Below are 14,337 nucleotides of genomic sequence, written 5' to 3'. Positions count from 1 at the left end.
TTCGAACATGAAGATCAATTAACAGTGTTATTAAATTTAACCCGCGCATCGATTCGGTCGGGATACTGGGGTACTGGGTCACTGGTCAGACCGGTGGTCACTGGTCGTACCGGTTGACCCGGATATATATAGATATAAAAAAAAGTATAAATATGAACATATAAATTCAATTATATTTTTCATATCTAAAATGAATTAAACAAGATTCACTAAATAAGCTCAAAAACATGAAACATAAATAAATGAAAATGCACGCTATTACTATGTCAATTTAAATTGCAACTCAGAATCCCCGTAAACATACCTCTTAATGACATTAAACTCATATTTTTCAAATTCAACTACTTTAAAATAACATATGTCACATTTTGTTAATTTATTATTCCACAAATTATTTCAGTATTGGAAACTGAAATTTGAGGTCATTATAGAAAAGTATACTAGCAAATAAAATTACAAAAAAAATTTAAAATGAGTTCTACACTTTTTTTCTAATAAGATGAAACAATTTTGATTTTTTTAATTTTGATTTTTTTTAAAAAATGACCCGACCGAGTCACCGGGTCACTGATTTTGGTCGGGTTTGACCGAGTCGATGCATGACCGATCCAATGCTTAACCCGAACCAGCGGGTTCCAAGTCGACCCGACCGAGTCGTGCCGGGTTTTACAACAATGTCAATTACCGACTCACAGAGGATAATTTAGTAAAAGAGTTTATTGTTTTTTATATCGTAAAAAATAAATTTATCTCTTATACATATATAAAAATATGTGGGGTCTATATTTTCTCTTTCTCTCTCTTCTCTTCACATGGGTTAACATGGGCCCCACACACTTTTATATAGATGTATAAGATAAGTTTATCTTTTATAATATGAGAGACATTAAACATTTAGTAAAAGGGTTTAACGTTTATTCATCAATGAAGATAAGTTATCTTCAGTTAACCCAAAACAACGACTTTTAAGATTGACAAAAAAGTATTTTTGTAATTCTAATTTATTCTATGGTTATATTAGTCTTTATAATTGTATTTTTGTAATTCTAATTCTAATTTTTTAATCTCCAATCTCACTCGAGTTAAGTTATCTCTATTGACCGAAGAAACATTAAATCCTTGGTAAAATATATAAAAACTTACGAGGAGCGTTATTCTTACAATCTAAAAGTTTTAACACTTATTTTTCACCATTAGTTTTCATCGATTCGACGGTTATAATTTATCAAAAATTAAGAATTAATTAATAAATATGACCCAATAAATCTGGTAAGAAAGAGAACCATACTTCTGTTTTTTTTTTTTTTTTTTTTTGTTAAAATAATTTTGTAGGATTTTGATATCCCGTATTCGTGTAGAAGTCGCGTCTGGACTATGGACAACTTGAAATTAATCAATTATCGTCCAATTATTGTCACTTGATGATGTATAATGTATTAGACAACATAATTGAAATTGGTGAAATTGCATATTCTGCATTCCTACAAACACGATTAATTAATGAAATTGCATAATCTGCATCAGTTGGTTGAATATCTAATCCTCGAACGTGATTCGGTAAATATGATCTTGGACATTAGTTTGAGTTTTGGCCAAGCCTGGTTTCATTGGTTTGGGGCTTTCTATGTAATAACCAAGAAACGATAATCAGCTAAATTTAGATTCGTAAATAAGGCTTATCTTGGAGTATACATTTCGACTTACGTGAATTCAGATTTAATCTAATATATTTAACAAAATAAAATTTGGTCTTAAAAAATAGGTTATAAGTCTTCTTTTGTAAAGTCAGATTTATAAGTTTATAAAAAAAAAAGTCAGATTTATAAATTAACGGGACAAATTATATTATATTCTTTCTTTTAAATAAAATAAAAAGATTTATTTAAATAATAAAATAACATTATAAATTAATGGGACAAATTATTTAAATAAATTCCTGATTGGGCAGATCCTTTGACACCAAATCTCAGTGGTTGATTTCCTGAATTTAACAATTATAATGTATTGGATCACACTTATTAATTAATTATTAATTCTTAATAAATTATAATCGTTAGATTAACAAAAATCAACAGTTAAAATTTATATCAAACTAAAAGTTTGACACCAGTCTCAAATAATCATGTGCATGTGTTATATGTGTGTGCATGTGCTCTGTGTGTGTTACGGGACAAATTATATTATATATTTTAAATAAAGTAAAAAAATTTATTTAAATAATAAAATAATATTATTTTAATTATTTTTTAAATTCTTGATTGGGAAAATTCTTTGACACCAAATCTCAGCGGTTGATTTTATGAATTTAAGTTATAATGTATTGGATCACACTTATTAATTAATTATTAATTATCAATAAATTATAATCATCAAATTGACAAAAATCAACAATTAAAATTTGTATCAAACTAAAATTTTGACACCAGTCTCAAATAATCGTGTGGGTGTGTGAGAGATAATATTATCTCCTATAACTTTCCTACACACACAATTTTATGTGAGTCTCATTCCATGATTATCCTCTCTCCTTTCTTCTCTCTCTTCTTAATTGTGTGGGTAGGTTTGTTATGTTACATCATGTCATCATGTAACATAACAAACATAAAATCCTATTTATTATTAGGAAAATGCTTTTCTCCTTTCACATGAGACAAGATTTAATTCCTACACATACATCCACTTTCGTATCAAGCTTTTGTTTTTGTTTGTACTTTTTTTTAAATTGTTGGTCCCACTTTTTTGTCTCAGTAGGAGACAACTCTTCTCTCCTATTAAAGGAGAAAAGTATTCCCCTTATTATTAATAGGTTATTCTCTCTCATTTCTAATAATAGTAATTTATTCAAGTCAATCCTTTGCGGGGATAAATCTATGGTACCACTGTTGTACTCAAGTGGGTACAACTTTTTCCACTTTTGGAAAAAAGTGTAACATGGCAGGAATTTTTTTTTTTGAATTTTTTTGAAAAGTATTAATTTTTTTTCCAAAAGTAGAAAAAAATTGTACCCACTTGAATACAACAGTGGTACCAAAAATTTAAACCCTTTGCGGGTACTGAATTATGGATGTAATCTTTGGAAGTTTTCGAACATGACTATCTCAAAGATTGATTCGTAGAGGACTATTTAGTAAAATACATAAAAAAACAGAATTGAAGAAAGTGAACCATACTTCTCTTATTTATATTTATATTTTTATTGAAAATATAATTTCTGATGTTGCATACATAAAAAAAAAAAAAAAAAAATGAGACTTATTTATTTTCTCTCTCTTTTCCTTAGTAAGATCCATTTGTCTTATGCAAATTGAAAAACTATATACCCTTTTTTTTTTTTTTTTTGGTGAAATACTTTTGTTGGATTTTGATATCCTGTAGTCGTGTACAAGTTGCGTCTGGACTATGGACATAATCTTCTCTACTTATTTCAGGATATTGTAGACTTGTAACAAAACCAATTACATGCTATCACGTCAAAGTTAGAGAGAAGACCAACAACCAACTTACCAAATCCCAAATTTGCAATCAGTGCATACCAACTAATATCTGCAACAACCCTGTATACCGTGCTTATTTCTTATTCAAGCTTTTTTTAACATCCATATCTACAAACTCTCTTATTTAGAATGCCACTAAGTAGGTTCTTCTCACTACCAGATATTGAATACCCATTGCCTTGATAAGTATTTTAAACAGTAACATTTGATTGCACATTCAGTCTCACGTTAAGTTATTATCTAAAATACATTTACCACTAAATCAAGAGGAAAGATTCACACTCGGGCATAAAACTTATCCAACCAATCAAACTGGGATTGAGCATAAAAACGAGATTGTACACCAAATTTTCCTTAACTAAATTTCTAATGTTGCTTTTGCCAACGTGCCTAAAGAGATAATTCCCTGAAATTGCAGTCTACAAGTGATGCAAGCTTGAGGATACAAATTGGGGGCTGAGCGAAAGGGACAAGGAAGCATTAATAAAGAATAGGTGATCTGGAGTTGGAATGAAATTCCACTCATTAAATTTATACATCAATAGCATTTATAGGCCTTGATAAACACATTATTTTCCCATATGCTAAAAGTTTAATAGTGGTAAATCATTCCATTGAATCCCCAAACAAAGAAATTTGATTACTGCTAGTCTGAGCACTTGAAAGTTATAATAAGCCATCCTAGCATTATTTCTTTCTTTCTTATTTACTAAAGCAAAGCTCTGTTTCAATTCCAAGTATTCCACTTAACATAATCATGAGAAGAAACAGATACCTTGTCAATTTTCAGTTTGTTGAACACATCCTGCAGAATTTTGTAATTCTGGATCATATCATACTCCGTCTTTGCATCAAAGTTCACCTAGAATAAAACCCGCATTGCAAAAATTAACCTTCATCAAATTTCTAATTAAAATTAAAAATTAACCCATAATACCGAAACGCAACTGCACATACCCTTTATCCCTATATCGAAGACTTCGAATCCAATCATAAAAAATCCAAACCCTTCGTGCCACAAGTTCCCGTTAAAAAATCCAATCATAAATTACCCTTTGAGCACATGCCACAAGCAGTGGCGGATGCGGGAATTTTAACGACGAGGGCGAAAATAAAAAATATTATATTATAAACAAAAATATTTGAAATATAATACGACCTAATATAAAAAAATAAAAGAAATTTATTACAAAGATTAAGATCACTTCATTTAACTTTTATTTTACGTATTTTATTATTGTTAAACCCGTATATAATTGAATCCGTATTAAAACTCAAAATAATTTCTTTTTAATGTATGTAATCAAAGAAACATCAAGAAATTAGTCTTCTATTTTATTTCGAAGCTTGTTCTTGATTTTATTTTACGCATGCGGATCCTGACTTTTTTTCTTTCTTTTTAAATGTCAAATCCACATGTGTAAATATGTTTGCTACAAATAATTTCATATGTTATTGCTGCAGAAGAGAGGCGAATCCATAAATAAATCATGTTATCCATTATCAATAAATTAGATACCCACAAAGTTATATATGTCTTTTCATTCTTTTTATAGCTAAAATTGTTGGAAGTTTAAAGAGATTAAGAATAATTTAGAAGAGCACATTACAATTTTTTAATCTCACAATCATGTGTTTGGTAGGAGGTGAAAAAAAAATTCCTAGGAAAATGGGGTTGGAAAATTATTTGCCAATGTTTGGTAGGAGGTGAAGTAAAAATATGGCTAGAAATTTATTTTTTCCATCATTTGCTTTTCTATGTAAAGTAGTTGGGGAAGATTATTATTGAAGGGGTGGAATTGTTTTTTTTTTTCATGTGATGGAAAAATTAACGCATAACATCAATAAAATTAACTCAACATTCCCGGAAAAATTTTGGCTTACCAAACACCTTTTAGTAAATTTTACTCCAAAAGAAGGTAAGAGCGACTCAGGCAGGTTATTAACTATCACTGAAAATTGAAGAGTGAAAAGGCACTTGAAAAGTGTTTCAAGATTGAGTCTCACGCCCCCCCTTCAATAAAAATGTTTGTACTTCCTCTTCAGTTGTCTTCTCTTGCAATTGCAGGCTGAATAATTTTCAGAAGTTTGATTTGAGCCGTTGAGGTTTTGTACTTTCTTTTCACGCTCACGCATGTCAGTAATTTGTCCACTCACACACATTTTGTAATATTATTAAAATAATATTTATATATATAATTTTCTCATCAAATTTTAGGGGGGCGAGGGCCCACCCTAGCCCCCCTAGTTCTGCCACTGGCCACAAGTGAGAAAAATAAAAAAATAAATAGAATGAAGACCGCAAGCAAATCGCATAAACACAGCGTAAAAAGAAAGAATAACAAAACCCTTAAAGGGGTTCATAGTTGATGATACATTGAAACAAAACAAAAAAAATAAAAAAATAAAATCTGAAACCGAAAACAGAGGTCGAGGAATAGTAATTACAAGAATCCCTGAATTACTAAGATTCAAAATAAACCAGATTCTCATTTACTCACTCCCAAAACGCTAAGCCACAAGCCACCGTTACCAATTCGATGAGAACGAGCAGCGAGATTCGACACTAAAGAGAAATGATTGAGACGGTGAAGTTAGGGTTCATGAGCTGAAGAAAAATAGCCTTCGATTAGGATCGATGACTCGATGAGTTGTGTCACACAATGGGTTGGTTTGGTTCGACCTGGTTAAAATTCAGTTTTGAAACGGACCGTAATCGGATTGTTTTAAATAATAGAACCAGTTCAACTTTTCGAACCGATTTAAAAAAACTGGTTATTTTGGTTCAGTTTGGTGCGATTCTTGATGTGGTTCAGTTCTTTTGAATTTTTTGCACATAGATGTTACTTTGAGTCGGCCCATCTTTAGGATTTGGTTGTTCTTGCTTCTTTCATTTTTTCTTACATCAGCATAATTTTTTTTTTACCTTAGTATTTGAATAGATTCTTCACATATTGTTAAAAATGTGGGGACATTTATCATTGTGTTAAAAATTAATAGATTAATGTCAGTGCTTTACATGAAAATAGAAATTGACATTCTACTTAAAATGCATGAGTTTATCACATTGCATAGATTCTGCCAATGGTGACAGTGATGAGCTGGTTAGTTTGAGTATGGAATCAGTGAAGGCAAACACAAAGGATAAAATCGACTTTTACATGGAAATCAAGAAATTGGAAGGATCATATGGCTGGTTAACGAGGTTGGATCCAAGCGCTTGGTCTAGGCATTCATTCCGTACAATACCCAAGTCAAACATGCTATTATACACATTACATGCATTGATGGTGGTTTCAATCAATGCCGTAAGATGAGGAGTGAGGACCAACTGATGACACCCTACGTAATTTCTGAAATTCTACACTGTCAACCTTGTTAAAGTTGTCCCTAATTTTTCTCCTGTACATAATTAGAAGACAAATTCAATATCTAATGACCAAAGTCTGTTGAGGCTGAAAGGTTGCGCCCTCAAACAAAATCTAGAACTAAATCTTTGTCCTGTAGGAAGTATATAAGACACTGACATTATTGTTGAAGGCCTCTAGAAACGAAAGTATTGTAGTGTGAAGAAAGTGATTACTCATACATAAGTTAACGTTTAGAGATGAAGCCACTTGATTAATGGCTGAGAGCAGTCAAGTCAAATATTGATAATTATGATTTTAAGATCGTTTAACATTTATCAGCTCTTAATTCCTATATTGCTAAAGTACTAACTGTCAAGAAGGCCTCAACCAGAAGTAAATGTAGGTTTTTCAGGCAATTGGCTTCATTCACTTGGTCATTTGATTTTTTAAAAGGATAATGTAATTATGGTTAGCAGGAATAGAAACAGAACAATTTTGAAGAAAAAGATGGGGAGAACCAAGAATAAACAAATGATAATAAAATCTTTGGTGACTCAACCTTACGGGGTTAATATATGTTCACATTTTACAGAACTGAATGAAACCTAATCTAATAATTAAATAATCATGGTGAAGCATAAGGTTGTATAAATCCTTTACCTATTAAGGTAACAAGAAAGAAATCAAAGACAACTTACAATGAAAGAAATCATGCAAAATATAAACATTAAAGAACCAGTTCAATGGACATTTGCACCAGCCCTCAGAAAAACAGTACATGTCATTCAAACGCAGCCTTCAATTAGGAGTTCTTTTGTTCATACAAAAAGTAAGGGTATAGTATAGACTATAGAGTACATAAATCTTTTGTTTGTATGAAAGGAAAAAGACAGCATCCTAATTCATTGGACGCAGATCAGCAGAGAAATTATATGGTTCCAGAAAGAATTATAACGTAAGCACAAGAGCACAATGCAGTTAGCCCAAAACACAACTTTCTTGGCATAATTGTCCATTGATTTATTGGCAGTACATGTCACAAGCCTTAATTAATAAGGGCTTACAGTTAGGTTGGGCATCGATTTATTGACAGTTGATTAGGGGAGGGACTCTCTTCCATAAAACACAGTTCTTCCGAACTATTATAGAATACAGTGCCGGATTATGCTTCTAATACATTTCAACTCAGTAGAAAATCTCTCGAATATGCAACCTAGCTATTAAAAAAGTTTTCCATGTGCATAAATGGTAATATTCTTTGTAGTTCCTGAGTGTCTTTTCTTTACTAGAATCAAAAGTAACCACTAAAAAGGGAATATGAATATATTAATATAAAATTAACCACAATAATCTTAGAGCCTCAAAACAATAGAATATAAAACAAAATCACTCCTCGTTAAACTACAACTAACGAGGGTAAGGATGAGAGCAATTCTCATACTAAGTGCAGAGAGGATACCTTTAGGTCTGCTTTTGCCCTTTTCAAGGCTGCTAATACAACTTAAAATAATTTGAGGAATCCCTGAATGTATTCGGTGTCTCATCATATAAGCATAAACATACGCCACTATCAGCCATTAAACTCTAATCATGACATTTTGGAGTAGAATCACATATATTAGGAGACTTTCAGGCCAGTAATAAGGTTCAACAAGAAAGAAACTTTCCAACAACAGAAACCCATCAATCTGGCACTGAACCATTTTTAAGTATGATCGTATGAGATACGAAAGGTCATGCTACAAGAAACTAAAAATGTATTAAATCATCATTTACAAAATGGTCAATCATACTTTCAACCTTCAAACAGTGAAATCATTCATATCACTTTCAATCAATAGAAGGCAGAAAAATACAGTGAATTTGGACTTGATGCATCATGACAAAAAAAAAACCCTGAAAAACTAAAGGCAATCAAAATATCCCTAAACAGGTGTTCTGAGTCGATTACAACTAAAATAATCAACCTAACCCTGAATGTTAAGCATGTCCTTAGCCTCACTATGTTCCTCCAATAGACCCTCACTAACAAGCTCCATCTTCTTCTCCTCCCTTGCCTCACGCCGCATCTCCTCCGCCACGCCCCGCATCTCCTTGACCACGCGCCGCATCTCCTCCCCCTCACGCCGCATCTTCTTCTCGGCAGGGCCCTCCTCGCGCTCAAGCACGCCATCCCTGTAACTTGCATCAATCTTATAAATGTCGTTACGGGTTCGCCCCTTCCGAAGCTCCCGAACTTCAGGGAGTTTCTTCGCGGCAGCGCAGAAATAGCCAAAACCCAGGCAGTTGAAGCCAGGATTTGGGAGGGTTCGCCCCTTCCGAAGCTCCCGAACTTCGGGGAGTTTCTTCGCGGCAGCGCCGAAATAGCCAAAACCGAGGCAGTTGAAGCCAGGATTTGGGAGATCGACGATGTTGCCGTCAAGGTCGATCATCTTGCCGGAGTATTTGGTGCCGCCGAGTCCAACGATTCGGCGCTCCCAGTGGCGTTTATCGTAGAGAAGTGTGTTGATCTGGCGGTTGAGGTCGCGGAGGGCGTGCTCGCCGAGTCCCTCGTTTTGGATCTCGGCGACATTGCGGCCGATCTCGCGCATGAGCTGTTGGTGCAACTCGTCAGCATGTGGTAGGTCGCGGCACTGGTAGCCCAAAAGGGTCCATTCCTCCTCCTCCTCCTCCTCCTCCGCCTTCACCGGAGCGATGGACCAGTTCAGCATAGACCATGCTTTCCTTTTGTTAAGAGTCATCTTCTTTTCTTCTTCTTCCTTAGCCCCTCTGTGTTTCAGCTTCACTGCAATACTTCCTCTTACGAAAAATATTGAAAACCCTAACCTCAATAGGGGAAGAGAAGGGAATGAGAACTGTTTGGGCTTTTTATCTCTTATTTATTTATTTATTTATAGGTTTTAATTATGGGTAATAGAATTATGGACCTTTTTTGTGGACTCTTTTAACCGCAGTGTCCAAGTTCGGTATCGTACGAGGATTGTTATTTTCTAAGGATTCTTTTCCTTATTTACATTATTTCTTTATTGTATTGTACTTTCCTAGTTATTCTTTTTTTTTTTTTTGGAAATATTCCATCGGTTCATCGCTTCGCGATTAGTCCGATTCGGGGCAGGTCCAGGATTAAGGCTTTAAACTCCTTCGCGATTCATATACTTCTTTATTGTATTGTACTTTCCTAGTTCTTCTAGAGTATGGATCTTTTGACGGATATAATATTTTTTTCTTCTTTTGAGCAATGAGATATTTTTCAGACACTTATTTACATGATTTTATTTGTAATTACATAATTGTATCAACCATATTTTCACATATTGCCTGGGATTATTACAAATAAAATAAAATCAAATAATTATCAAATTTATAATACAAATCTCTCTTTGTGAAAATATGGTTGATACTTTTAACGAAATATTATTTTAACAAATATTATAAAATCAAATCGAATAAAATCGTATAGTTATCAAATTTATAATACAAATATCTATTTATGAAAGTATGGTTGATACTTTTGACGAAATATGATTTTTGAAATATCTTGAGTATGATTTTTTAAAAATTAAATATACTACCTTATATATACACTGAATATTTATCTGTTATATAAAAAATCTAATAACTATAAATATTAAATTGAAACAAACAGTGCAATAATATAGTATATTCTAATTTAATATTATGGGAATTGAAAGAAAAAATAAAAAAAAAATAATTTTTTTTTTAACTTGACACTGTATATAATTGAGATTCAGGAGCGAAAAAGAATATTTTAATGTGAAAAAATGAGAGTAATTTTATAAAATATAAATAATTAAAATCTGAGAATAAAAAGATTTTAATATTAAATAGTTAAAATTTAATGGAAAAAATTAAAATAAATAATATGCTATGCAATAGAAAAATTAATAGTGTCTTACTCCTAGTAGCAAAATGCTTTCTTAAAATATAAATGAAGATACCAACAAAGCCCAGCACAGTTGGTAGATAGCTGTGTTTCTTAAACATGCTGACAGGGGTTCGATCTCTGGCCGTGCGTATGAAGTATACAACACTAACATTATTGTTGAAGGCCTCTAAAACCGAAAGTATTGTAGTGTGAAGAAAGTGACTACTCATGCATAAGTTGGCATTTAGAGATAAAGTCACTTGAGTATTGGCTGAGGGCAGTCAAGTCAAATATTGATAATTATGATTTTAAAGTCATTTAACATTTATTAGCTCTTAATTCCTATATTGCTAAAGTACTAACTGTCAAAAAGGCCTCAACCAGAAGTAAATGTAGGTTTTTCAGGCAATTGGCTTCATTCACTTGGTCATTTGATTTTTAAAAGGATAATGTAATTATGGTTAGCAGTAATAGAAACAGATCAATTTGAAGAAAAAGATGGGGAGAACCAAGAATGAACAAATGATAATAAAATATTTGGTGACTCAAACTTACGGGGTTAATATATGTTCACACTTCACAGAACTGAATGAAACCTAATCTAATAGTTAAATGAGCACGGTGAAGCGTAAGGATGTGTAAGTCCTTTATTACCTATTAAGGCAACAGGAAAGAAATCAAAGACAACTTACAATGAAAGAAATCATGCAAAATATAAACATTAAAGAACCAGTTCAGGGGACATTTGCACCAGCCCTCAGAAAAACAGTACCTGTCATTCAAACACAGCCTTCAATTAGGAGTTCTTTTGTTCATACAAAATGTAAGGGTATAGACTATAGAGTACAGAAATCTTTTGTTTGTATGAAAGGAAAAAGACAGCATCCTAATTCATTGGGCGCAGATCAGCAGAGAAATTATATGGTTCCAGAAAGAATTATAACGTAAGCACAATGCAGTTAGCCCAAAACACGACTTTCTTGGCATAACTGTCCACTGATTTATTGGCAGTACACGTCACAAGCCTTAATTAATAAGGGCTTACAGTTAGGTTGGACATTGATTTATTGGCAGTTGATTAGGGGAGGGCTCTCTTCCATAAAGCACAGTTCTTCCTAACTATTCTAGAATACAGTGCTGGATTATGTTTCTAATACATTTCAACTCAGTAGAAAATCTCTCGAATATGCACCCTAGCTATTAAAAAAGTTTTCCATGTGCATAAATGGTAATTCTTTGTAATTCCTGAATGTCTTTTCTTTACTAGAAAAAAAAGTAACCACTAAAAAGAGAATATGAATATATTAATATAAAATTAACCACAATAATCTTAGAGCCTCAAAACAATAGAATATAAAACAAAATCAATCCCCGTTAAACTACAACTAGCGAGGGTAGGGATGAAAGCAATTCTCATACTAAGTACAGAGAGGATACCTGTATGTCTGCTTTTGCCCATTTCAAGGCTGCTAATACAACTTAAATAATTTGAGGAATCCCTGAATGTATTCGGTGTCTCAACTTCATATAAGCATAAACATACCACTATCAGCCATTAAACTCTAATCATGACATTTTGGATTAGAATCACATATATTGGGAGACTATCAGGCCAGTAATAAGGTTCAACAAGAAAGAAACTTTCCAACAACAGAACCCATCAAGCTGGCACTGAACCATTTTAAGTATGAATCATGATCGTATGAGATACGAAAGCTCATGCTATAAGAAACTAAAAATGTATTAAATCATCATTTACAAAATGGTCGATCAATAATCAAGAGTAATAGAAACTGAATATAACTAGTAGTGGTCATTTATATCCTCATTACAACTAAACATTAACGGGAAACAGATTAACTGAGCAAATTAAGATATAATGGAAGCTCATCTTCATTTAGTGTTCATTTTAATAAAAGATACTTAATTCAACCTTCAAACAGTAAAATCTTTCATATCACTTTCAATATTTAGAATGCAGAAAAATACAGTGATTTTGGTCTTGATGCATCAACGCAAAAAAAAAACCCTTAAAACTAAAGGCAATCAAACTATCCCTAAGCAGGTGTTCTGAGTCAATTACAACTAAAAAAATCAACCTAACCCTGAATGTTAAGCATGTCCTTAGCCTCACTATGTTCCTCCAATAAACACTCACTAACAAGCTCCATCTTCTTCATCTCCGAAACCACCTTATTTATCTTCTGAAGCCGCCGCATCTTCTTCTCCTCCTCCACCTCACGCCGCATCTCCTCCGCCACGCGCCGCATCTCAGCCGCCTCACGCAGAATCTTCTTCTCGGCAGGGCCCTCCTCGCGCTCAAGCACACCATCCTCCTCATCCCTGTGACTTGCATCAATCTTATAAATGTCGTTACGGGTTCTCCGCTTCCGAAGCTCCCGAACTTCGGGGAGTTTCTTCGCGGCAGCGCCGAAATAGCCGAAACCGAGGCAGTTGAAGCCGGGATTTGGGAGATCGACGATGTTGCCGTCGAGGTCGATCATCTTGCCGGAGTATTTGGTGCCGCAGAGTCGAACGATTCGGCGCTCCCAGTGCATTTTCTCGAAGAGGAGTCTGTTGATCTCGCGGTTGAGGTCGCAGAGGGCTTGCTCGCCGAGTCCCTCGTTTTGGATCTCGGCGATATTGCGGCCGATCTCGCGCATGAGATGTTGGTGCAACTCGTCAGCATGTGATAGGTCGCGTCACTGGTAGCCCAAAAGGGTCCATTCTTCCTTGGGTTTCTTCTCCTCCTCCTCCTTCAGAGCGATGTAACTGTTCAGCATAGACTGTGCTTTCTCTTCGATAAGAGCCATCGTCTTTTCTTCATCTTCCATAGCCCCTCTGTTTCAGCTTCACTACAATACTTCCTCTCACGAAAAAACACTGAAAAACCCTAACCTCAATAGGGGAAGAGCACGGAATGAGAACTATTTGAGCGCTTAATTATTTACAGGTTTTACTGCTGGTAGCAGATTTTTAGACCTTTTGCGGACTCTTCTAAGTGACGTGTCCAAATTAATTGATATCGTACCAGGATTGATAATTTTTAAAGGATTATTTTCATATTTACATTATTTTTTTATTGTATTGTATTTTTTTTTTTTTTTGGATCTTCTAAAATATCACCTTTGATAGGTATAACATATTTTCTTCTTTTGGGTTTGTGATATTTTTCAGACACTTTTTTTAAAACATTTTTCATACACTTTAATTCACTGTAACATTGCTTAATAAATTATAATTCGACTACCAAACAAAATTATAATTCTATTTAGAAAATTGTTATTATTTGAATTTTACATTTAAAGAGTTTTTAGGCATGTTTGATATCCATTTTTAAAAATTATAGTCTCATGAACAGAACTAAAATCAGAAAAATACAACCATTTAATATCAGGAGAAGGAGATTGGAAAGTCAAATAGTCCTCTTGTTCCATCCTTTTTCGCAAAAAATTAGCCCGCCAATCCGCACAAGAATTACTTTCTCTATATGTATGCACCAGTTGAACTATCCAGTTATTTGATAGTCATTCCCATATCCGAGTCACAAGTCGAGACTTACCGGTAGGGGTGTTAAAACGGGTTGACACGACACGAATTCGACACG

At 33.5% G+C, this 14,337-nt stretch overlaps 1 protein-coding gene and 1 pseudogene across 1 annotated transcript; both read right to left on the bottom strand.

The window, feature by feature from the left end:
• Window positions 1–8,508: 8,508 nt before the first annotated feature.
• On the bottom strand, window positions 8,509–9,687 carry LOC133303646 (uncharacterized). Its single transcript, XM_061503591.1, has one exon. It carries the CDS (start codon window positions 9,583–9,585, stop codon window positions 8,812–8,814), a length of 774 nt encoding a protein of 257 aa, XP_061359575.1. The 5' UTR covers window positions 9,586–9,687; the 3' UTR covers window positions 8,509–8,811.
• A 3,066-nt stretch (window positions 9,688–12,753) lies between these two features.
• Window positions 12,754–13,543, bottom strand: LOC133303622 (uncharacterized; annotated as a pseudogene).
• Between the last annotated feature and the right edge of the window lie 794 nt (window positions 13,544–14,337).

This window comes from Gastrolobium bilobum, unplaced genomic scaffold (genome assembly GCF_033153095.1).
Source record: "Gastrolobium bilobum isolate Gb01-03AN ecotype WA unplaced genomic scaffold, APGP_CSIRO_Gbil_v1 utg2313, whole genome shotgun sequence".
Lineage (NCBI taxonomy): Eukaryota > Viridiplantae > Streptophyta > Magnoliopsida > Fabales > Fabaceae > Gastrolobium > Gastrolobium bilobum.
Note: the sequence above shows the minus strand (reverse complement) of the source record. Positions and strands in the feature narration are given on the sequence as shown.